Genomic DNA, 26264 nt, shown 5'->3' with positions numbered 1-26264 from the left:
CAATCTATTATATTCTGTCAAATCATTCATGTGCGTATCGAACATATCAATTTTCCGTTAACTCCAAAATCATAATTATGAACAAGCAAAACTAGTGAAATGAGACAAAAAAGGATACAAAAGGAACATTTAAAAGAATTATCAACCGATGTATAAATATAGGGCCAGAAAAGACTAATCTGATAAGAATATACCAAAAAAAGTACTGATAGTGAAAAGAGATTCGACAATCGACATGAAACAAAACTATGGCAGGGCAGCATCGGTTAATGTAGCATGGTGATAGAGTCAGGGTCATGAAAATGTCAGCGTCATTCTTTCACTTCTAGCAGGCGAGAGAAGGGTTGATTAGGTAAAAACGCAGGCCCAATAGTTACGGAGACACCATGCGAGCTAGCAGGTCGCGCAGAGCGTTACAAATCAGGTCCGCAATGTTACATTATTACTGTAAAAATTATCAACCCTAAAAATATTCCTGAAAAACGTTCTAATCCACAAAAATCATCCGAAAACTTGTGCTTTACGTCGTTTAGAAGCTTGACTTTCATAGCGAATTATAATGTCTGCTGGATTACATACTCAATGCTTAATCATATAACATACCCTTCCAAAACGTCATAACTCATATAGCATATCATTTGTACTCAACTAAGCTCCAACTTATCCCTATAATATCACATACCCTACATTTGACGGTAAATTATGATACAGACATCAGAAATCAAGTGACAAAAATTACGAATATTGTTCCTAAATTGAGCCGAAATGCAGCTTCCCGCGCTATTTTCCACCTCTCGCTGTAACTAACAGCGGCGTGTGCTCGCGGTCCAGTCCGGGCCTATCGGGCGGCACGCACCACTCCATCAGAGCCGCTGTACGGTAGCCATTACTACCACTCGCTCCTGTTTCCATCTCAGTCCGGTACGTTCAGACCCAGCCCACTATAAATCTGCGACACGTCCCCGGCGACTCCTCCGGCGATCGGGACAGAGGGCGGGGGTAGAGAGGCCGAGCGCTCCGGACTCCGGGCAGAGAGGTTACGGACAGCCGGCGCGGCGGGGCCACTGCGGCGCGTGCAGGGTGCATGCCAATAGAGAACTGAGCCGTCTTTACCTATGCCAGCCACAGCAATGGTTTGTGTCAACTGAGTGTGTGCGCTGTCAGCGATATGCAAGCTTTCTACAGGCGGCGGCGCGCGTGGCGGCACGGTTACGACTGAAATGGACCAGCGGTTGGGCGTCAGAGGGCATTTAACCAGCTGCCAGCTGTTCTGGGACGCCCAGCACCACCGAGCCAGACAGTTTTGCTGTTCAAAGGACAGATAAATCTGTAAGGGCGGCTCCACGGGCCGGGGAAGACCGCTCCGACCCACGCATCAGGACTTTGGACGAAGAGCTTAAAGAAGTGACTACAGATGCAATGCGACTATGTCGGTCGACAGGCAATGTTTTGTGTTGAAGAAAGACAGTATTGAAGCTGAAGAGAGGCTGATTTGTGTTAAGAAGATAGTTAAGGAAGATAACCATAAGATTTAATACATTGTTAAGTTGCCGACACATAAAACGAAAAAGGAGCATGAAAAAGGATAACATTGCAAAATATGTTACACTAGATAAAAATCAGAGTAAGAAAATGTTGATAGATTACTATACAATTCAAATAAGCACACCATTCTCTACAATTAAATCGGAGTTTTAAAATGAGACAGGCACAGAATGAAATGACGGCACACCATTCGTACTTTGGTGTTACTGAAAATCACTCGCACTGCTCAACGTTTAACACAATAATTAATGCTTGGAAGGTTTCAAGTGTTCAATCAAACAAGTGTGTTGAAAGCAGAGCAGTCCATTTAAAATCAGCACGAAGTTATAAGTCAACCAACCGAAGTTATAGTCAACCACGTAAATGTTTTGTTTCATAGTGTCCAGTGAGCTTTCGAGTGTAATTATGGGAAGCATTGTAAGAAAGAAGGAAAAACAAAGAAAATGTCAGGGACTAAAGCATTGTAACCCAATTCTTTCTAGCCAAACTACAGAAATGGATCAATCTTTTAACTGGACACACACCAGCCCAATCGTAGTTCATATTACCAACCACCCTCGATAACCAGCACACCGTAACCCCCCAAACATGCCACACGATCCCCCTTCCTCAAATGACGTCATCGGCGGCCACTGACCGGCAGAAGGCCTTCAGGGCGCGCTGGATGATCCTGGCCGCCAGGTCCATCTGCTTCCACTGGCGGGTCGACGACACGATCTCCAGCTCCTTGCGTGTCGGGAACTGCTTCTTGAACTTCTCGTTCATCTGTTCTTGTAGCTATGGGCGACAGGCAGGTAAGGCGACCGTGAAGGGGCGGTATTGGTGTGGTGAGTGCTACAGGGCGTCAATGGAGGAGGCAAAGCATGCGTGGCGTTTGGTGAGTAGGATGTAGCTGATGGGAAAGTGAGTGGAAACTTAGCACCTTGCGGTGCCATAAAACTAAATCGTAAAATGAAAACCGTTCCAGATAAGACATGAGAAAGATGCCATTTAAATAAAATGTATATGAACGCAAGAATAAGCATTTAACTAAATGAATGAAACCTTCAATACGCGGACAAAGTAGCGTAAGCGTAATTCACAAATTGAATAAAATTAAAGAATAATTACAACAACTTTAAAATACGCAAATTAACACACGTGGAATAAACAAATTATAAAAAAAAACATCAACGTCAGCAACGGTAAAAACAAAAATATTCCACGGAAACCAAAAACCAAAATATATTTAATATGTATGTAGAAAACGCAAAAATAACCATGTGTGACTGGTAAAAATGCAAAAGGATGAGACGAAGAGGCTCGGATAAAAATGAATAAGACAAAACTAGATCAAAATTTCTTCAAGACAGCATTATCAACTGCAAAACCCAGAAGCGGCTATCAAACAGGGAGGCGAGGTCGTTGACCTGCTGTGCCACAGGAACGCCCGGCTGGACATGGTCGTCACCACGGGAGAGGCGTCAGGGCGCGCGCCCCGCGCCAACATGCGAGCTGGTGCTACACCCCGACCATGCCCGCCGCCCTGGCGGGGCTGGCGCGTTCCTGGTGGCACACAGCTCCCCAGTGGCTGATCTCCATAGTGATCCAAACTGTGTCCGCCCTTGTCCGCTGCACGGAACGCCACCCTGGTCATACTGATGGTCATCAGCCAATGGTAATCATCGGTATTATAACATCAAAACAGAAAAGTGCGAGATAAAACCCCGCATTATCGGTATGGAATCAGACGCTATTGTGTTCTGTTTTCAACCGGGTTGCAAGAGCTCCGCAAAGAGATGTTTTACTGTCGCTCAACAAGCGCTTTGATTTGAAGTGTGCCTTTCATCAGGTATCCCAAGAGATTCAATGCTAAGCATCTTTCGAAGCAGTTGAATCATCGTGCCTCCTCTGCTTTCGAGATGTCGAGCATTAGTCTCAGTTCGAACGTCATTAGTGTATCCTTTGAATTCCGGAAGCGTTCTTCGGTCGAGCTCGATAAAGGACTAAAGGCAGGCTGCCACTCCTCTGCGCTTAAAAACATCCAGCGCCATTTCTGACGGCGTTGTTTTCCACCTTGTCACAGGTTTAGAAAACAAATCAATGCGACTGAGATGGTAGGAGACAACAATGTGGTGCAGCGTCTGTTATAACCCGGCAGTTGCTGGGGTATTTCGCCACCCACCGTTTGCTGGGGGGGGGGGGGGCGTTAAACGCCCCCAGCCGATAACTCGAGAACCAATAGGCGCAGCGAAACGCACTAGGCGGCAAACGAAAGAGCGCGACGAGACGCTTCAGATGAGTACTTTAAAGTTGAATTTTGAGGTCACAGGTCGGGTCAAGGTCAGGTCAAACACCTGAAATCGGGCTTTCAGGAGCATGGACTTAAGGACTTCGCAATGGGCGCCTCTCGCCATAAACTCTGTCAAAACGGTGCACAATCCATCTTATAAGGCCTACAAGAGTGTCAGCTCCATATAGGGGTCAGTCAAGCATAGGTCAGGGTCAAGGTCAGGTCAACCAGGTAAGCACATATCCCCGAAAATCAAAACTGATATTCGCAGCCTGTGACACATGTTTTATAGGTAATTTGGGGCGTAGAACACGATGGTGACATTCCTTTTATCATATGTGTACGTGTTTGGCTCAAAAAGTTCAATTTAAGAAATTCATGTATCATGGTCGTGAAGTAGTCACGAAAAATTGCCAAGATTCAGTTCAAGATTTTGGAAAATGCGGAACGATAATCAATAATCGAAGATAGCCATTTGATTGATCATGGTATTGGCAGTCTAATGGCGTTTACGGCATGTCTGTATGTCTATTCCTTGATTTTATATGATTTTTTGAACATATGCCGTTTTTGGTCGAAAACTCAGAAATCATGACGTCACTAAAACCTCGATATCTCAAAAATTTTCCGACCGATTTTTTTGAAACTTTGTCACAATAAACTTCAATCAATTCCCTACAGGTACCCAAAATTTGGCGCGCCTGCGGCGCGCCGTTTTTATGCTATGGCCCAGCGAAAAAAGTGGGGGCGTTTAACGCCCCCCTCCCCAGCAACTCGCGGGATAAAGGTGATACAATATTGACTTGGCAGTGCATTCCGCGAATTTCGCAGTCTACCGAAAATTTTCAGTTCACCTATGCTGTTTATGTATGACCAAGGCGGCACGGCCCTCACTCGAGGGCCGAAAGTCACTCCGCAGCGAACATGGGCGGCCAAAGTTTGTACCTTATGGAACTCCTCCGTTTCTTCGACGTGTCCGAGCACATGCTTGGTGAGCGCGTGCAGAATGTCCAGGCAGTGGATCTTGTCGCCGCGCGCGATCGGCAGGTTGAAGCTGACCAACGCCACCGTGTTCGGCTTGGCGATACCCAGCGGCGGATCCAGAGACGCTATGAAGTCGGACAGCTGAGAGAAGTTGATGAACTGAGTGGCGTGCGGGTCGTATCTGGGGGCAGAGGACGACAAGAGGTTATCGGAATCGAAGTGGAACACCGGGTCGAGTTGACAACTATCGGGTCGACGATTGGGCCCGCGGGACTCCATTGGATCGCCTTGTCATGACGGGCGATAAACTATATCTTGAGGCAATAAAATGTTAACTGGTGTGAAGCAGACAACCTTACAGTGCATGTTAAATCCAGTGAAGTAAAGGAAATGAAGGATCGTCGTAGTTACATGTAGGCGAATGGAGAAACGTGAGAATTTCCATCCCAGTAAAACCCTCCCGTAACCTTCTAAAACCTGTAAAACCAAAGGTACTAGAATGTCGGCTTCTTCTATGCTTTCTCACTTGGCCCAGCGCACGTAGAACATCTCCAGGTCCTCCTCCACGATGCCGATCTCCTCCTCCTGGTGCGCTTGGTTGAAGTTCTCCAGGATCACGGCGATGTACATGTTGATGACGATCATGAAGTTGATGACGATGAAGGTGACGAAGTAGATGATGGCAAACAGCGGCTGGCCGCAGTCGCCGTACGGAAGGATGTCGCCGTTCTCGGCCGTCAGGTTCGGGTCACAGTCGGGCGGCTGAGCCATCAGCGGGTCCAGCACGTCGTTCCAGCCGGCGGAGGTGATCAGCCTGAAATAGAACGTGGTCAACAGACGGCCACACATCGCAAGGCAATGACACTGAAACAGCTACAGCCAATGCGGCAATAACGCATGCGGCAATAACGTTAACGCATCATCCGTTTTAACCTCTCATCTTTATTGCGCTTCCACGAGCCCGGGAGTGGCAGTAGCAGCCACATTAGCCGCACCTGAACAGCAGTATCATGCTGTTGCCGAACGTCTCGAAGTTCATGATGTCGTTGATGACGCCGCTGTGCCGGATGTTGGCGAACAGCGCGATGCCGATGATGGCGTAGATGAACATGACCAGGAAGAGCAGGGCGCCGATGTTGAAGAGCGCCGGCAGGGACACGATCAGGGCGAACAGCAGCTTCCGGATGCCCTTCGCCGCCTGTCAAGGTCGGGAAAGTGGCCACATCAACGTGAACTCCACACCAACTCGGGTGACTTATGACGGCGGCTATGGCTGGTGGCCCTGCCATTGGAGCACTGTGTTCGCAAACACAAACACTGGTCATTATGTCGAGGAATGCAGACAGCAAATGGAGGACCGGGTCCCGATCGTTACGGCCGTCGGCAAACAAAAAGTTGGACCCATTACCAGAATAAAAAAGCTCTACTGGCTAGCCTAAAAACGTATCGACTATGGATAGAACCGACAACTAATTGGAAATGAGTAGAAGACCGCTGAGCAGACAAAATTATGGCTTAACCATGGAAATGGTCGAAAAAGTACGAAGAAGAAAGAGAAGACATTCATGTTACCCTAGTGTTGTGTCTTCCTATATTGCATTTTTTTGTGCTTTTTTAAGTACCGCGTACTTGCTGTTTTCAATGTACACTCGCTAACTTACTTCAATCTTCTTTAGATCAACGTTTTTCTCTGAGTGGGAGCTGTCGATAATAATCGCATACAACAGGAGATAGTAACATCATCCCGAAGCATGACGCCTACATGTCAGGAGACAAGAACGCTGGGGTCTGAGTCTGACTTCAACATCGACAACACAAAGAAGGCAGCACAAAGAAGACAAAACACACCTATCCGTGCTTCTATCCTCAGGATACGGAAATCCTTCTCCTCCATGCCGCAACCCCCTTCCGGGCTGGACAGGCAACTTTATCTCATGCGGGCTGCTCCCTTGGAGCGGCACCGCTGCTCCTGAGGGAGCGCACCCCGTAGCCGGGTGCAGTGAGTGCCTAGGGGCTGGGTGGCCTGTCCTCTGGACGGGCTCAGCCCCGGCGACTCACTAGGGTGCCTGCCCAGACCAATGTCTCCCCCTAATTCCTATCATCCTTCCGGCTCTGCAATGGTCTTGTCGACCGAAAGGGCCTAACCCAATAAAACAAAACAAACAAAGACAAAACAAAGCACAATGGACAAGTGACTTCGTAACTGAAGCACTGAGGTCAGTGTAGATAATAAAACAAAATAAAAAACAGATAGAGAATGGCGCATGACTTTAAAGTCGAACTACCCAAGAACAATTGCGAACAACACGAAGAACAGCATATAGGAGATACAGTATACACGGGTAGATATACTCATGAACTTGAGATAACATTCACATTTCAGAGCCCTAATATTGCCACACACATTGACAGCACCAGCTGCCAATGCCGACCGACGATTGGAACAGCACAGCCGAGTCGGACGACCACCTGTGTTAGTGTTAGGGTTAGTCACCATCATCAAACACAGACGCAGTTGTTTGTTTAACTGATGATTTCCTGGTCGGACTGCGGTACAGGGGCCGGTTGTGGCACACGGAGGCCACATACATGACCAGCGCCATCGCCAGTTTCCGCACGTCCATCACGGCCTGCCGACCGGGCGTCGCCGTCAACACAGACTACCACGCAGGGGTGCACAAGTGACGGTGCATGCATCGATCCCCTGCATCAATCTATCTACAGAGACTCGTGCCATGCCGCCATGGTGAAATAGACGGTTGGGGTTGCGTAATCCTCGACGTTTACTTTTTTATAGTCGGTACCGCTGATTTATCATTTACGTAGGTTACAATACAAAGTTTTATCGATGCTTGTGGTTTGATTGTCATGCTGCATTACATCTACGGAATTAACGAATAAAATTATTTAATCGATATCATTTTCATCAACACCAAGTCTTAAATGCATGCACTTCAAGATTATACGTTCATCACTAAACAAACCAAACTAGAAAACGGCGCAAACTCAGTGATAATCGAAGTCGAATCAAGACAAAAATGAACTCAACTAAGCAATTAGATAATTTACCACCACCAACCAGGAGAAAGGATGAGGGCAAGGATACCATTGACACCTGGTTATAAGAACGCGTCACAAAAACCTGCGAGACTCACCTTTATGAGTCTCAGTATCCGGCCTATCCTGAAGACGCGCACGACGCGCAGCAGAGTGGGCGGGATCGGAAACTCTGTGTTAAAGTGTTCCGCCTCTATGACCAGGCTGAAGATCGAGAGTCCGACCAGTATAAAGTCAAACAAATTCCAGGGCACCGTGAAGTAATGGAGACGCAGTCCGATTATTTTCACCAGAGCCTCTGAAAACAGAAAGAAGATACATGGTCAGAGTATGCTACGGAAAATAAACAATCGAGCAGACTTCTGTAAATGGAAGCATTTCCTTCAATTTGCAGTATAATCACGCTGTTCTGTTTTATTTATATTCGCAAAGCAGTACAAACAATTCGCTTGTTCATTCTGATGTTGCTATGATAACATTTCGTGTTACGCTCATCACAGGCACCACTACATACTTACGAAGTGAGAACAATTTCTGACCCAGTGAGAGCGACCACTCACCCAGTGAGAAGATGGTAGTAAAGAGGATGTTGAACAGCTCCAGAACAGAGGCCACGGAGGAGGGCTGACCGTAGTGCTCTATACCCATGATAACCATATTCAGGAAAATCATCACAAATATGGCTATCTCGAACCTGAAAATACGGCATTCACTCGTTCAGGCAAGAAACATTCAGTGATTATCTTCAAGTGCCGAGTTTTTGAACAGGAGTAGGCGTACACTTTGATGGTGAGTGTTAACAAAATCATAAAAAACAATTAACAGCCGTATGTGAATTTACAGTTTCCGGCTTCGTTGGTATGAATGCGTGGTATGTGCACTCACGCAGCACCATTTCTGGACGACAAATGCATGTGGATTATGTCTCACCTTCGAGAGACAGCAATGTCATAGAAGAGGGCGTGGTAGTGGTTCAGAGGGCGCCGGATCACCTTCTGTGGCTTCTTCCTACCAAGCTTCTTGAGTGCCGTATAGTAGTTCTTCTGACTGTCCGTTAAAAACATCTCCAGAACGCCACCCTCGTACTGTAAACAGCATCCAAGTTCCAATAGTTACCACCAAATCCAACCAGTATAACGAACAATAAAGCAAAGCAACTAATCGGAAGCTCCCTAATGCAGCTATAAACCGTTAAAACACGTGTTTAAACACAGACACTTGCATCTTCATATGGTCATTCGGTTCTTATCCGTGACCCGACCCACCTTCTTCTTCAGCATGTTGAAGTTGTCGATGATGACGCCGATGAAGAGGTTGAGAGTGAAGAAGCTGCCGCAGACGATGAACACGACGAAGTAGATGTAGGCGTAGAGGTTGGCCTCCCGCTCTGGCTGCATACCCTCCCCCCGCGCGTCCACCGCGTCCGCCATCACTTCCATCCAGCCCTCGAATGTTGCCTGGTATCGGGGCGTCAAATATGTCTAGTCAAATACCGGTAAGTAAGGTCCATTGCCAAAAAAAAAAAAATCGGAAGGGTTGAGTGATTTTGACTATTGTTCTATGGAAAACCTGGATGACGAAAAAAAACTTGGAACGTCCGGACACATGCGGCCGGTGATATTGCTTTCAGCGATTGGTCAGTCATAGACTAGGGCAACCAGTACAAATCGATGAGTCATTGACGGGGGAACAAACATAGACTTGTTTCATGCTGTTAAAAATACGCAGCATGGGTCAACTGAGCCGGCCAAAATAGAAAGGCACTTAATAATTGTTTATCTATTTACGATTGCTGCTACGGACAGGTGCTACGGACACGGTGCGAATGCTCCATTGCATGCATTATCCGCACTTCAGCTACGCATGGTGTATGATCACAATCAGATAACCCGCGAGTTGCTGGGGGGGGGGGCGTTAAACGCCCCCACTTTTTTTGCCGGGCCATAGCATAAAAACGGCGCGCCGCAGGCGCGCCAAATTTTGGGTACCTGTAGGGAATTGATTAAAGTGTATTGTGACAAAGTTTCAAAAAAATCGGTCGGAAAATTTTTGAGATATCGAAGTTTTAGTGACGTCATGATTTCTGACTTTTCGACCAAATAAGGCATATGTTCAAAAAATCATATAAAATCACAGAATAGACATACAGACATGCCGTAAACGCCATTAGACTGCCAATACCATGAACAATCAAATGGCTATCTTCGATTATTGATTATCGTTCCGCATTTTCCAAAATCTTGAACTGAATCTTGGCAATTTCTCGTGACTACTTCACGACCATGATACATGCATTTCTTAAATTGAACTTTTTGAGCCAAACACGTATGTACACATATGATAAAATGAATGTCACCATCGTGTTCTACGCCCCAAATTACCCATAAAACATGTGTCACAGGCTGCGAATATCAGTTTTGATTTTCGGGGATATTTGCCTACCCGGTTGACCTGACCTTGACCCTGACCTATGCTTGACTGACCCCTACATGGAGCTGACACTCTTGTAGGCCTTATATGATGGATTGTGCACCGTTTTGACAGAGTTTATGACGAGAGGCACCCATTGCGAAGTCCTGAAGTCCATGCTACTGAAAGCCCGATTTCAGGTGTTTGACCTGACCTTGACCCGACCTGTGACCTCAAAATTCAACTTTAAAGTACTCATCTGAAGCGTCTCGTCGCGTTCTTTCGTTTGCCGCCTCGTGCGTTTCGCTGCGCCAATTGGTTCTCGAGTTATCGGCTGGGGGCGTTTAACGCCCCCCCCCCCCCAGCAAACGGTGGGTGGCGAAATACCCCAGCAACTGCCGGGATAACTTACGACTTGAAACAAAGCCAGATACGCGATCCCCACGTTGTCGAACGATATCTTGGAATTGACCCAGGTGTAATTAAGGCGGCCACAGTCGTTACGATCGTTCACCACCTGAAACGCATCGGACAAACGCTTATACACATCCCCTGAGCTCCAAAACATCTTAAGCAGTTTTATTGATTCATCTGTTTAAATCAACCAAATCGAGCACAAACACAAGTCTATCGCTCACGTACCGAGACGGGCAGCCTTTCGCCGTCATCGTCGACACACTTGTAGAACTGGCCGCTGAAGAACTGCACGCCCATGATGGAGAAGATGAGCCAGAACACCAGGCACACCAGTAGCACGTTGAAGATGGAGGGGATCGCGAACATGAGGGCGTTCACGACGATCTGCGAACCGCAGGTACACGTGCGGGCGGCGCCATCGTCAGAGTAAGCGGTGCATGGCCGCGAGTCGTTTGTATGTCTGAATTTACCACTGAACTCTATAATGTGGAAGGCGCATCGGCCGCCAGATGGTGTCCAACGGTGCCGCCATGTTGCGCAGACCAAGAAGCGGCCGCCGCCTGTGTTGGGGAATAGGGAATTCGGGACCTTGATTTACGTTTGCGGCCGCTGCATCCGTTACGTTTAAGCTATTTAGACACGGAACCCGGCATCTTACGCAGAATTGAGTGGAGAACAAGGTGACATCTTTAAAAATCCTCAGATACAGGAAACTTTTACGTTAAACCCTTATAAGTCTATGGGGAAATATGGAAATTGCTATTTTAGCGCCGGGAATGATCTGAAACTATATCAAGCATATAGAATCATGATTTCATGCACTCCTTGCAAGGTTCTATGCTTCATATTTGCATTGTTGCCCTTGCGTGACGTCATTTGTGACGTCACAAGGGTCACAATTTTTCTTCAATAATTCCCGATCAAATTGAGCTAGCGAGTCGGGAAAGCCACCAATGGACTCAGGAAGACCTACCGAATCGAATGATATGCGACATGACCTCTTTCGACCAACTTCGTGACCTGGGAGTGCTGACCTGACCTTGACCTGAGGTCAACACCCTCAGTTGACCTGACCCGAACAAAAAGCATATCACTCGATGCGCCTGAGCTAGCAGAACACGATGATGCCAAAATTGCGGCTATACGGCCATTTTTGGCGAAGTTATTTACCAAAAACCGAACCCGTGCCTTAGATCACTTGACCTGACCTCAGAGGTCACCGGTTGACCCAAGACCTTTACAGCGGGTTCCTACCAGTCACTCTGCATTATACTTTGCCGCGTACGACCACTTTACCGCTTAATTCTAGCTTAATTAGCGGCGCATTAGCGGGGTGGGTTCAATCAACCCCCTCGGCCGGGGCAAATGTAGGTCCGGCGAGTGAATTTGAGGAATTCTGAAGATACGGTCGTGTTTCCCACTCAATTCTGCGTAAGATGCCGGGTACCGTATCTACGTAACTTGAACGTAACGGATGCGGCGGCCACAAACGTAAATCGAGATCCCGAATTCCCTATTCCTCAACACAGGCGGCGGCCGGTTCCTGGTCTGCGCAATATGGCCGCCACCGTTAGACACTACGGCCAATAGGGTTGAAGCAGCAGTGCTCCCCTGTGGAATTTACAGACTGACAAAAGCGTCGACAAAGTACGAAGTGAATATAGTTATTACCCATTCATAGCCGCTTTCTGTTAAAAACTGCAATTGAGCGAATTTTCATGAGTCGAAATGCACATACAATAAAGACTATCATACAGAACAAACCTGCATATAGCGAGGTAGAACTAGCTCGTTTACAATACCAATCGTACACTAAGAATATCTAAGAGAAAATATGTTCATGCCGCATTTTGCTTAGATCCTAAGTGGCCCACTTTGAGTGAGCACTTTATGTACAGTATGTAAGCATTCAACTATCGTTTCCATTCAGACCCGAAATGCGTAAAACACATCACCCCGCACAGCGCAAGCAATTGTTCATTTCAAATAACACATGCAAGATGCTCGTGAACGATGAATATGTATTGTGTTGATTTGTCATGGATGTAGCACAAAAGGCATGAATTTAGATGACATTATTGATTATTGATAACCAAACTGGGACAGGTGGAACAGCAGCTAGAGAAGATCTACCTCACATCAGGAAATTCCCCAACATTCAAAGTGTTCTCTAAGTTTGATACCAAAGTTGAGGAAGTGCTGACATGCATGGAATAAGATGAGGTTGAAAACGAAATGATGCAAATTTGAAAGCCAAATTTATGAATCATTGAATCGAGCCGTATCAGAACATTATTTTATTGTGATGCCGAAAGAACGCTCATTCAAGCAGTGAAATATTCCCCTGTGTGCGGCATCCCCCTGAACTAGCGGCCACTGCCCGGACGGCAGCGGCCGCTCTCCCATGGCCTTTAGCAGCTGCTGCAGCAGCAGCAGCAGTCTGCTGAGGGCCTCTGACCAGTGTACTGACATCGGACCAGCGCCGCTCCGCGCTCTCTCCACCTGGCGCCGCCACTCTGCCCGCCCGGCGGCAGCGGCGGCGGCCAAAAAGTTGGACGCCACGTTGGATTGGCGTCCAATGCGGCGTGAACGCCGCGGTCCGCCCGGCGGCACCTGTTGCCGGCCGGGCGGACGGTGGCGCCGCCCTGGTGGAGACCGCGCGAAGCTGCGCCGCGAGGCGGACCGACACAGCACGGTTACCTTCATTCCTTGCCACCTAGAGATAGCCCGGAGAGGTCGGAGGGCGCGCAGTGTTCGCAGCGAACGGAGCGCGACCAGTGTCTCGTTCTCCTCTATGGCAAGGCTGAAGATGGATGCCTGGGGCCAGAAGGAATTCATGACCCGACGTGGTCCGACGGAGATCACCACTAGGTGGCCTCGGTCGGCGCAGTGGGGGCGGGGGTGTATTCACTATAGACAAGGCAAGACAGTGCAAAACAAGTACAGGAAAAACTGTTCACCATCCCATAGAAATAGGGCGACTGAAGAGGTGTTCACATGCATCACAAACCGACCAAACGAGCACAGACGCGGCCGAGAGACTCCGGGTGGTGACGCTCGACCGGGCCGCGTCAGCGCCGCTGATTGGCGCCGCTGACGACGGCCTGAGGACGTCTGATGACGCCCGGATGACGTCTGATGACGCTCGGTCATTGTCACAGCGCCGGGCAGCAGTCATCAAAGCAATGGACGACCGCTCAGCTCGGCCGAGACGAGCAACACGGCGGCGGGTGGGGGCGGCCGAATTTTCAGACTCTTGGACGTTAGCTCAACGTTAAGGGCCATTCCATGGCGCGTGACCGGACTTGGCTGGTCGCTCTGCCTCGGGGACGTCACAGAGAGAGAGAGGAAGGGAGCGGGGCAGAGGGGAGAGAAATCAGCCCGAGCACGGCACCGTCCTGCGATGGATGGCCATCGTTTGGCCCCCAAATGGCCAGCCCGAGGCATTTTCCGAATGGTAAGGAGGACAGAAGTTACGGCCGCCGCTGGACCCAATGCCTTATCGTTGCTTTATATATTTACAGACGAGTTTATCTGGCGAGGGTGGCAGGTAAAATGTGAAGCCAAAATTGATTTTGATCGTCCGAGAGTCACTGTAATTTGAAGCTGACATTCGGCATTTAAGATGAAACAGGAACTTCTAGACTTTCAGAAAATGTCTATTAGAAAGGCAAATTTCGAATTTCGTGTATAAATTTTTGTTTTAACTTCATGTTTAGCGCGGTAGGCATCTACACAAGATTGAAAAAGCTATTCTTCTCGACCTGTAACGTGAACATGGTTAGACAGAACACGCAAATCATTAGCACAACCAGGCGACCACACATTGGCAACAGGGATGCTAACGATAGCTTCAAATGCACAACGATAGCACAACCATCTGCATCATGATTAAAACGATTTTGACAGTTACCACAAAATAAAATTAAATTCATCTTAAATTTTAACAGATATGGTTAAATGATAACTGCGTGAGAGTAGTTACTATCAACACTACGTAGCGTTGTAATTAAAAAGGCCAGAGAGCAGCTCCATGTCTTACCACAACGATGATGAAGTCGAGAATCGTCCAGGCATTGGAGTAGTACTTCTTCAAACCGAAGGCCACCCACTTCAGAACCATTTCCACAGTAAAGAGAGACGCAAACACCAGATTGGCCCACCGTAAGTAGCGTTTCAGCTGCGGCCTCTGATACAAGTACTTGTCCTCGAAGCAGAGCGCGATGCTCGAGGCAATTATCATCACTAGCACCACCCATTCAAAGTACGAGTTGTCCACGAAGCGCACGACCACGGTGCGAAATCGGTGCCACCGCCGGTACACCGGAGTCCGTGTAAACGCCTGACAGCACGGGAACCTGAAACACGGGCCAAACAGCGACGGTATGTGGGCAGGTCTGGGCAAAATGAGGCAATTTGTTTACGCATTCCAACACAAGTTTGTTCATAAAAATTCTGACTCATTTGCACAAAACATTCCAAGAATTTTTAGCTTTTGTCCTACCAATAAAAACAGCCGCAAGAAATAACAACCAAGACGAGAGACTATGCACTTTGATCCGATATACCCCTCTCTGACCCCGCACCTGTTGTAGCAGCCCACTGGGAAGCAGTCGTTGGGCTCCCGTTTGCGCTGCTGCTGCTGCTGCTCGGCCGTCGGCTCCGGTTTGGAGCCCGTCTGGTCCCGTCCACGCAGGCTCTCCACGTAGGTGGCCAGTGTAGACCAGTTGGAGACAGTCGAGGGGCTCTTGAAGACGCCACCGGTGCCGGCCGGCGGGGCGAGCCGGGTGACCGGCGGTCCCACCTCTGAGAGTGGCGACGTTGACGGTGAGGAGAAGTGCTCTGTGGTGGTGACGCCCGCCCGCCGCACGAGCAGCATGGTACAGCGCCAGACAGCGGGACAGACGCAGGGAGAAACGAGAGAGAGAAAGAGAGAGCGGGGAGCACGGTCAGCAGGCCACATGCACACCGAGATGCGGCGACGACGGCGCTTCTTAGACAAATGCGGCGCGCGCCGCCAGCGCCGCTAACAGAGCCGAAAATGGAGACAGGGCCAACAAGATGGCGGCGAGAGCAGACCATCCGTGCGAATTTCTGAATATAGGTACAATGTACACTGCGCTGATGGAGCAACTGGGACGTAAGGATCATGCAGTACGATGAAAGGTACGGACCATTAGCGCAAGTAATGTCATTCAGGAGCACATTATATGTCTGGAGAACATTTTCATTGTTACATTGTACTTGAACATCTACACAAACACAGTCGTAAACAACGAACAACGACACCAAATTACATCGAAAGGAATTATCAAGTGTTTAAGCAAATACCTAAGAAGATGGTTTATACTAAACTTTACTCCCGTTAAAAGACTAACTATAACTATATATAGTTCGTTTTTATTCAAAAGGACGCTGGCTCAAAGTTCAATATCGAAGCTCTCACGTGAGTTTTGGCAGCTTCAGTGTCTGGCGAAGAATTTCTTACCGAAAAAATAACCGATTTCAAATTGTGCACGGTAACTAGCTGGAAATTGTTTCTTAAAAATGAACATACTATGATGACGTCACTGGTGGCAGCAGGCACCCAAATGTCCGTGCAATGGGACAAGTGTCAACGAATTTGGGTGAAACTTAGTTTTTCACTGTTGCCGAGCTTATAATCGAGTAAGCAGTTCCGTCCATGATAGTTATAAGTTACATTGCAATACATGTTCGACAGTATGACGTCAACACTGCTCTCATATATGGTTCCAAAACGCACATATGGAAATTATCGGGAAGAAATCACATGTTAAAATTAGTCGATGTTCGATTTTCTCAGGTTCAGTTTTTGCCCGTTTTGCTCGCTAAAACACGTGCTTGTTCGAAAAACATACTTGGAGCCAGCGTCCTTTTGAAAAAAAAACGAACTATAACTTGTTATAAAAGCCGCAGTAACCATTTAACAGACTGTCTTAGTACCACTATACTAACAAATAACACTCGTGTACGATGTATATGTTACAGGCACATGCTGTCTGCATCATAAAAATCGAATTATACATCTAAACAGAAGATAGACAGACTAACGAAGGAAGATATGTTACCATTTCCAAGTTAATAAATGTGACTTAGTATAGTTACCATTTACTAACTGTGGATTCATATCGAAGCAACATTTGCATCAAAGCTCTCTCGGGGCGGGTAGGCGTTCCATGCTCCATACGTATGTTGATAGGGCTTCACACGCTGTCACAAATGTTGGTTGTTGAGATAAAGGACTAAGCAAAAAACGTGTCTTTACTTTTTCCAAAAAAAAAACGAATTTATCGGTGATGCGGTGCCAATTTAAAGAACACCATATCCACCATTCAACTCCCCAAATATACCACAGCCAGCACTAAGTGTCCGGCAGCCGGCACTGACCTGCGTTGATCTGTTTGTAGCCGGCCTGCAGTGGGTCGGAGCTGTCCGAGAGCAGGTCGGTCTCGTCCAGTGTGCGCCGGATCTCGGGCACCGACACGGAGACGGGGAGCGGCGGCAGTGCACAGCGCGCCGGCTGGTCCACGCGAGCGCTCTCGAAGGCCGCTATTACCTCCCTCTGGCGAGACTCGGGGTCCCGGTGACTGCGGATGTAGCCTTTGAGACGCTGCACGCTCTGCACCAGCTTCGACTTGCCCTTGGCTTCCTGCAATCAGCAGCCACGGGAGGTGTTAGAATCAGGTGAGGCAGGGTGACGAGTGGGGAAATCAAGACAGAGAAGGAAGCGCAGTGATAAGTTTGATGGCACAAATAAGAGTTGAACACTTTGTATCCATTAGTTGTGGGTCGAATAGAAAATGTTGTCGGGATAAAATAAACGATTTTGCGCTCAGAGCAGCAATAAAATAGATAAAAGCGAAGATAGACGATAATAGTACAGATTGAGGCAAATGTTTCGCCGTCATGCAGAGAATAATGAAACCGAATAGAGGGTCATAGTGGAAAATATAGTACATGGCGCCGTTTAAATGTGCTAATGAAACAGACGAGAGTGGAACTCTCGAGAGTGGAACTTCCACGAGAGTGGAAGAAAATATCTAAAGAGAAAGATCTTAAAACAATAATGAGAATCAGATAAAATTGCACACCTGTTTGAAGAAAAATCGCCAGTACAGTACCTTTGATTTCTTAGGACACATTACTGGTATTTTAAACAAACAATAAGGTGAGTTTGTAAAAGAAACTACAAAGCTGTTAAGTATGCAGTTAGATACAAAAGGCAAGCAAATGTGAGAAATGACGGGTACGAAGCATGTCCGGCCCAAGTAACTGGAATACCGTCAGAACCAGGAGAAAGCACTAAATACAGTGAGCAGTCTGAAATCCCACCACCAGGAGAGCTGAGCAGCAAAGCTTCTCCGAAGCAAACCGTTAGGGCTGTGGCGAATCAGTGCCACCGAACCAACGGGTTATGTAAATCCAGTCCAATCTAATTTTCCTCTACGTCCTGCGTTAGTTTTCAATTCCCGCGACCACCCCTGAGCAGAAGTACCGATGTTTTTCCTGAAGACCTGTAGCAAGTCAAGAAGCCTCCATCGACGAGCTAAAGCCACCACCGTAGCTAATGGATGCAGTTGTGCCTCCCGACGCGACCGTCACCAATGCGTGAACTTGTCAGAAGTTCCAGCCACCGAACAACCTGTAAACTCATTCAACTGAGCGTAACTACGTTACCTGACTGGAGCCCAGCGCTGAACAGCCAGGCGAAATGTGCTTCTTGCCATCGCTCCTTTGCTGCGCAGTGTATTCGTTGGGTAACTGATCACAGCCCGTACAGCCCTTCATTCTGTCAGCTGAGGACTCTCTCAGAAGAGGGGACGCCGTTCGTCCGGCGTGTGAGCGCATGGTAGAGGCGCTGGCGCATTCTCGGTCCAAGCCTTCACTCAGCGAGCTCGTTTTGAGCTCCGCTCGCAGCTCCATTCGCCGCGCCGGTCGAGGAGAGGGCTGCGAGGCTCTCCGGCCGGCCGGTGGGACGAGGCGGCGTCTCAGGTAGCGCAGCCGGCGCCGCAGAGTGACGAGATCGATACCGGGGCCGCCGTGGGGCGCGACCTGACCCTGGGAACACGCACCGACACCGGCCACATGCACAGACGACCCCCGTGCGGCGGGCCCGCCGGCCGCCGCGCAACAACACGTGCTGAGGAGCGGCGGATAAATGGACGGGTGGGAACAGGCGGCCAGAGGATGGAATGGATGCCGACGGGCGAGAGAGTCCGCACAGAATGATTAGGTTACCACAAAGGCTGGCGATGGCTGGTTGTACATGAATATATCCCATGTGGCGATAGCACGGGATATATTTTCCCGGCCGGGCTCGGGGAGATTTCAGGGCCCCACGAGAGCCGAGCCGGGGTCAGAGGTCACCTACAATATAGATGTGATGGTCGGCCAGTGTGAATGAACAGCGGGTCGGAGTTCCCGTCAAATATGCATTCGGCTATAGACTCGGAATTCGCGGATAAACGAAGAAATCGATGCATTCGACTATCAACGGGATGACAGCATGCTATCAAGACGTCATTCAAGATGTCTGCACTTAATCTCGGAATAAGTTGACTAACGACCAAAACCACTGTAGACCTAAAAACTGCTATCGCTCTGAGGGTTCAAAATGCAGTTACAAAAATCAAGGAGCAGATATCACGTCTATAATTCAAAAAGTCTATACAGGCACAAAAAAACTATACTTTTGTGTACATTTAAGCGTTCATTGGCATGTTTACATATGCAATATCACTAACGGCACATGGTACCTAATGATCTCACTTTTATCATTAAATAAACAAGCTAACATTTTACCTGTCACTTTAATTTGAAATGGGTTCAACATATTTCCGTTTTCAGCGGATTGTAGCATTTGGGACAGTGCATTTTGTTATTTGTACATTGTGAACAACTTGTTTTGTGGGAAAACCGATCACTTAAAATAATTTTGGATAAAAATTGAATAGATGTTACAACATTTCGAAGGTATGCTAAGAATTAGTGCAAAACAGAATAAATTTAAAATGGTCGGTAAATCAGAAAACATGCCAAAAATGCCCTTTCAATATCGGGCCAGGGTGGAGGTACTCATAGCAGCTGCGCCATTATGTTTCACGCAAGTCTTAATAACATTAACAAATGTCATTAAATGGAAATATTACAATAAACAAATGAGAGGCATAAAAAGTAATTATTTTCTTGCTGTCCCGTTTCCGTAATATCCTGGCCATTGTCATACGCATGCCGCACTCATATTGCAATATCTATCTACGTCATGAACTGTTGTCATTCTCTGTAAAACATACCTCATCCTCCTAGACATTGGATTAAAAACGACGAATACAAAATACTGTTACTGATGAGTAAATGGTCAAAAGGGAATAGATCACACCACATAAACACTGACACATACGAATCCTAAGCAAAATACACATAGTGTGCTAAAACCACTTGGAAAATGTTGTTAGATGATGTTTTTCGTACTCCAGCGTAGATGGGTAGCCATTCGGCTTCCACGGTTGACAGTGATGACATACGTCATCTTTTGCAAGCTCGTTAAAGATTTGGGCTGTACGGGGACAGCCCAGTCCCAGTTTGTTTTTATCAGTCCCAGCGGATAAAAACAACACCTAAGAAAATGTTGTTACTTTAAAAACACAAAACACAGGAGAGATAAATAATGATCATGCATTATGTCGTATTTCTGTCTGCAGTGGTATTCAATGTGAAAAAGCAAACTGATAACTAAAATCAGTAGCATCGTAGACAACCGTCAATAGAGAGGAGAGGTGCAGAAGTCCCATTGCTATTCTCCGCGCTCTATTTTTTTTTTTTTCAGTGCGAGAGCTGCTTGAAGGCAATTCGTTGAAAAGAAACGTAGATAGTTACCACGATTGTGACTTGCCGCGTATTTCAACGTCTTACATCCCAATGACCATTTATTGGTGATCATAGATACTAATTTAGGACCTCACCAATCATATTGCAAGATTATAAGATTATGATAATGTGTCACTTTTTAAAGAATCGTACCCACACTTTCAAGAGGTTGAAGTAACCTAATGTTAACCTTAATTTTAGCAGATCCCTAAATATAGCATGCCAAATAATCGCTCCAAAATTTTGGGTTAGAACATAACGGAAATCAGCTGCACATTTTACCAAATTAAATGACCATTTGTTGTTTGTACCGTTCACCAAACATATCGGGGGCCTGAAGCTCAAACCTCTCCCCTCAACAACCTCAATTAATCAGCGCAGTTCGGCATCTATACCGACCAGCACACCAGCACAAAGTAACACACCATCGTTCCACCCAGTCAGTCCAGCCCGTCTCGTGCAGCGGAGGGACACCCACCTCTTTCCTGGTGCGCAGCTCCTCGCAGTTGAAGCTGTTGAGCAGCAGGGCCAGGAACAGGTTCAGCACGAGGAAGTTGCCCATCACCAGCGCCGGCAGGAAGACCGCAAGGCACATCTCCGACTGCGGGGAAATCGTGAGTTGACAGCGTTGAGCGTAGCAATGAAAGTGTGTCGGACAGTAGAGAAACGAAACATTGGGATAATTTGCAAAGGTAGACATACCAATTATCTTATTTGTGAAGTAAAATCAGCTCATCGTTTACCTCATGGGAGTGAAATTATCAGTCGAATGCTTACCTCTTCACGCTTCGCCCTCATGCAGTCCCACAGTGGCTCGATCCACTCTCCACATAAGATGCGAAATATCATCATAAATGAATGGAAAAAGTCGTTGAAATTCCATCTGAAACACAGCAAGCATCCATGATTGGTTATTGTGGGAAGTCTCGTTCTTTCTCCAGATTCATGGCGTGAGACAACAATGAACGGACGACCCCTAGTAACGTCCGGACATAACTGATGAAGGGAACTTAATGAATAATGCATGCGACTACATATGCACAAAAACCCAGCGCTGCCCTTGTGCAAAACAAATGGATACAAGAGATGACGAATGCAACTGTCTTACATCTGCATTGTGTTCCTACAGCGTAAGATTTATATTCGCTGCTTCAACCCAGAGCGTCCACTTGCTCAAATTTCAACTCAAATGGCTAGCGAAATCCTGCTTTCAAGTAAGCCATCTGCAGTTAATCTGAGCATTTGTCATTGCTCACCGGGGTACTGGATCCGGCTCGAATATATCCGCTGTGTAGCTGTTGGAGAAGAGCTGCATCCCGATCACGGCGAAGATGTAGATCACGATCACCAGGACGAAGGTCAGGTTTCCGAGGGCGCCCAGAGACGATATGATGATACTGAGCAACACTCGCATGGTCGTCCACGACTGCGCGAGCTTCAACACTCGGAGCTGAGAAAGACATCAGACACGCGACTTCAGTTAGGTAGCACTCGTAGCAGGTAAGTATTGTTGCAGTAAATGTGTTGTAAATCTGAACGAAGTGGATGCAATACATTTACATACGTGTAGTGTGGTATTTTCTTTCAAAATCTAACGAATAGCGTTTGTCTATCTCAAACAGCCTGCCATTATCAAGCATCATAAATTAACACCAAAATTATTTAATCAACCTCGTACATCGTCTATAGCATTCACCCCTTCGTTCTCAAGAAACAATTGCGTTAAGTGGCTTGCGGTGGACGATTCCCCCGCCACAGACACCTCCCCTCCCCCTCTCTGTCGCACTAATCACTATAATTGGTGCTCGGCCAAAGGTCAGTGACGCCTGCAGGACACCTGGTCTCCCCGCGGCCCTCGGCGCTGACGGCTGCCGCTCGTAACTGCCCAACTGGTCCGCGCCCCGCGCCGCCCGCTCAGTAGCAGCCCTCCCCGGCCACGAGCTCGGCGCGGCCGCCACTTCCAGCGCGGCCGTATGTCGTGACCCAATCTCGCCCGTCACGAAGCGCTGAACTTGAGCTGATATGGATTTAGGGCTTCTTTACACATGCTTGCAAATGTCAAATCGATAGGGTATGGCGGCTTCGAGCTGCGATAGCGTTCCTCGGGGCATGATTCGGAACGGCCGGATGACAGAAATCGCAGACGAACTTCAGCGGGGCAGGCTTTGATGTCATGTAACGGCGCCGCTGCGCCCAACGCTCCGCGATATTGTTTCTGCAGGCATCACTTATGTATGATATGTAGATCGCCCAATGGCGCCCCTGCGATCGTCACATGAGAACAGGCTCCATACAAACGCCATCAAAACAACGACGGGGCGCAGCGGTGTGGGCAATCCTTCTCCCTCCTCTCCTTCATTTTCACCCTATTAGTAGAAAGTGTTTGAATAAGGACATTTTCCAGTTATTCTTAGGAAGTACGCAAATAAGCGCTGGCCAATTCCCAATCTGGACACAGAACACTGAAACCACATTTATTCATATAACTTAACCCGGCAGGCGGTGGGCCTACCAGCCACCTTCCGCGCGGTGGGGGGGGGGGGGGCAATTTTTTGCCCCCCCCCCCGTATCTCCGAAACTACTGGACGGATCCGGAAAATTCAAACGGCGTTCGATAGCCCTGTCAAATTTGTCGAGGGAAACCAAATTTCATTGACCTAGGGGTCACCGATGACGTCACAGGTCAGGTCAAAGATAAAATGTTTCACCGTTCACGGGGCTTCTAGGGAAAGCGCTATAACACCGAGTAAAACGCATTTTGTCGAAAATCAGCGATAAGGCGCCAGTTGTCTAGTACATATGTTGCTATTAGAGGTCACTGGTCATACCAGGTCAGGTCATAGGTCAGGTCACCAAAGGTCACCAAGGGTCACCACATGAGCCCAACTTTACTAAGGTTATGCGATGCATGTTTTATGGCCAGTTTTTAATTTCCAACTCAATGGTGTTGGTTATAAGACCATCAGGTACGGTTTAGGTCACTTTCTGGTGGAGGTCAGGTCAAGGTCAGGTCAAAAAAGGTCAAATTTCAAAATTGATATTTTTGCATAAAATGGGTATCGATTCGATGCAGCTCGTCACGGGGAGTCTAATGGTGGTCTTTGTTTTGCACTACGAGGTCTAGAATTGCTAAAAATTGAGTTTGAAAATTTGACGTCATCAATTTTGAACAGTTTTTTCGCTATAACTTGGCCAAAAAAAGAGGTATCGATCTCAAATTTGGTATGTAGATAGAAGGCGGTAGGGGCTATCACATATATTCCGGTTTTTTTCGAAATTCAAAAAACTTTTTGGATTTTTGGCTATTATATTCAAAAAATCTATTTTTTGATTTTTGGGGGTCAAAATCCAAAAAATTCGAAAAACCGAAATAGCAGTTTTGTAGCTCTTTAAATTCCACACCTTTTATGTCTAAAACATTTTTCTGTATCTCTAAAGCTGTAGGCCTGACAGCTCTTCCCGCGAAACCTTTTTTTGGGTCGAAAATGGCAAAAATGACGTCACTCTGACGTCATTAGCGGCCAACCTATCGTAGCCTTTGGAAACATTTTTGGTCACCATGTGCGCTAGCTGCTCCCGGGAGGGTACTGAAAGTTTGGTGACGATCGGCGCAGCGGTTCTCGAGATATATCGAAAAAACTAAAGGGGGGGGGGGGCAAAAAATTCCCCCCCCCACCGCCTGGAAGGTTAATGAATGAACAGAGTCACAAAGATTGTGAAATATCCATTTGTTGTCAGTTTGAACTGACTGTTTCTAGCATGTCAGATATTAACCGTTCAAAAAACCGTCATCCACACTGACAGGTGATATCCCGCCTTATTGTCCAGCTGGTGCCGGTCCGAGGTGATCAGATCTCCATCCGCTGACGGCCTGTCCCGGCCGCCCCGGCCCCCCGACAGCTGAAATGGAACTGACCGGCGTCTCGTCCGTCCGCCAATGCCGGCGACGGCCCGCCACGGAGCGCCGCCGACCGGCCGTCCGGCCCAGACGGCCGCCGGACAGCGCCGCTTCCTCGAACGGCTCGGCTCCGCCCTGCCTCCCTCAGTTCACGCTCCACTGGCTGGTTCTCCGCAGAATACATTCTTCAAAACGGTATTCAGCTTGTACCAAGGCTTGTATCAGTATCAAGCTTGTATAGTCTGGCGTTGGTCTGGCGCGACCATATGTAGTCTGGCGCGTCTGGCGTTTGTGGCGTTTCTGAACACGTTTTCTTTGAGTTACTATATTTGCGCTTTCACGTGCCATAGTTGCAATGGATCCTGTGTTACATCAGCTTTTCCGAGCGTCACGAGGAATCAGGGACAAAAAAAATCCGTTCATGCCGTCCTTTCATCGAATATAGACCCTCTTTCACCATTTCCCGCACTCAGCACGGATGAGGGGATGGAAATAATCTGAGCGCCTGGCCATCCAGCGGTATGATTCGTTGGGGGCATAAACAATAAACATCCCGGCCTGCAGGCATGAGGCAGCCACCATTTCCGGCTGCAGAAGACCGGAGCAGTCGGCACAGAGTCGGCCACCGACCACTGCCGTGGGGCATCTGTCTCTCCGGGACGGGACCGGACTACCGAGACCGTCCGCTACGGGAGGGCGCGCAGCGCGGCAAAGCGGCATTGGAATGGCCGGGAAAGGTGTTACTACTGAACCAATTACGTTAAAAATAAATAATCTACAAAGTCATAATCAACCAATGAACTGTTACTTATCTTTTTACAATTATCCAGCCTTGACAGCGGCCTCTCGCCGGTCCCCTCCGTTCTCACTTGTTCGCTCCAAGCCTTGCGGTACAGCATACCTTCAGGCGCATACTTCTACTGCCATCTAGCGGCAGAAGCGAAAACTTGTTATGCCATGCGGCACAGTATGCATTCCGGCTTGCCCGGAACGCAGCGGCATTCAGGCGCGGAATATTCTGACCAGGGCCATACCACACTTCCGAAACGTTCACGAACGCACGCAGGTATACCCGAAATGACGATAGAGTAGCTGAATTACTTCAGAAACTGACCTAGAAGGGTTTCTGTGGGGGGTGATTAATGGGGTCTGGGGACTCCCGCGAGGCACAGTCAATTTATTTGCGTAACTGGTCTGAAAGCACAACACTTTTTCTCAAAACAACTAGCTCTACAGTCTACACTCGTCACTCAGCTTCTTTTCTCTCCAATCCTCATCCTCAATTAGGAGCATCGCAATTTTTCAAGTTGGAAATTGCCATTTCTTGAACGATCAAACTTTCTCACTTCACTCCTCCAGTCGTCGCAATCTCTATGACCAACTTTCACCATTTTTCTCGACTTTGGCGCTGCGCTTCTCTCTTGTGAGTAATGATCGTCGATTGAAATCAACCGACCATCCCCTACCGCTCTATCTCTCTCGTCTCTCGTACTATCCTTACCGTGTCTCGCCTTCTATCTTTCTCGCCTTTCGCGTTCCATCCTCTCTTACCTCCGTGGCCGCGCCCGACAAGGCGGGACGGAGCCAAACAGACGGGAACAGTGCTCCATTCGCACGCGCCGTCCGCTGATTTACGAGGTCCAGTCGTCTAGCCAAGTAGCCGGCGGACGGCCGGCGGAGGACAGGCAGCGGCGGCGGCGGCGTAGGGAAGCGGGACAGCACCGGGAGATTGGCGCCCGATGGCCCGATTTGCTCGGTCGGGCCGGCGCCCGCGTCTTTGATAGGACGGAATGA

The 26264-nt window shown here is 48.0% G+C and overlaps 1 protein-coding gene across 5 annotated transcripts in view; it reads right to left on the bottom strand.

The window, feature by feature from the left end:
* The window catches only part of LOC122363671 (sodium channel protein 60E-like), a 54169-nt gene that overhangs the window by 5069 nt on the left and 22836 nt on the right, over positions 1-26264 (bottom strand). For 2 of the 5 annotated variants that reach the window (XM_043333189.1, XM_043333191.1), the window contains exons 8-25: positions 21829-22022; positions 21350-21455; positions 21051-21173; positions 18383-18763; positions 17093-17354; positions 15271-15526; positions 14727-15042; positions 13385-13501; positions 10910-11068; positions 10680-10784; positions 9124-9315; positions 8789-8943; positions 8419-8552; positions 7957-8156; positions 5797-5999; positions 5328-5615; positions 4763-4982; positions 2183-2322 (exon numbers count right to left, since the gene is read on the bottom strand). In XM_043333189.1, the coding sequence (XP_043189124.1) occupies positions 2183-2322; positions 4763-4982; positions 5328-5615; positions 5797-5999; positions 7957-8156; positions 8419-8552; positions 8789-8943; positions 9124-9315; positions 10680-10784; positions 10910-11068; positions 13385-13501; positions 14727-15042; positions 15271-15526; positions 17093-17354; positions 18383-18763; positions 21051-21173; positions 21350-21455; positions 21829-22022 (3551 nt within the window). Of the gene's footprint in view, positions 1-1115; positions 1216-2182; positions 2323-4762; positions 4983-5327; positions 5616-5796; positions 6000-7956; positions 8157-8418; positions 8553-8788; positions 8944-9123; positions 9316-10679; positions 10785-10909; positions 11069-13384; positions 13502-14726; positions 15043-15270; positions 15527-17092; positions 17355-18382; positions 18764-21050; positions 21174-21349; positions 21456-21828; positions 22023-26264 lie in introns of those variants that run through there. The other 3 variants (XM_043333193.1, XM_043333190.1, XM_043333192.1) reach the window with 3 other exon arrangements.

The sequence above is a fragment of the Amphibalanus amphitrite genome, unplaced genomic scaffold (assembly GCF_019059575.1).
Source record: "Amphibalanus amphitrite isolate SeventyFive unplaced genomic scaffold, NRLGWU_Aamphi_draft 000633F_arrow, whole genome shotgun sequence".
Classification (NCBI taxonomy): Eukaryota; Metazoa; Arthropoda; class Thecostraca; order Balanomorpha; family Balanidae; genus Amphibalanus; species Amphibalanus amphitrite.
Note: the sequence above shows the minus strand (reverse complement) of the source record. Positions and strands in the feature narration are given on the sequence as shown.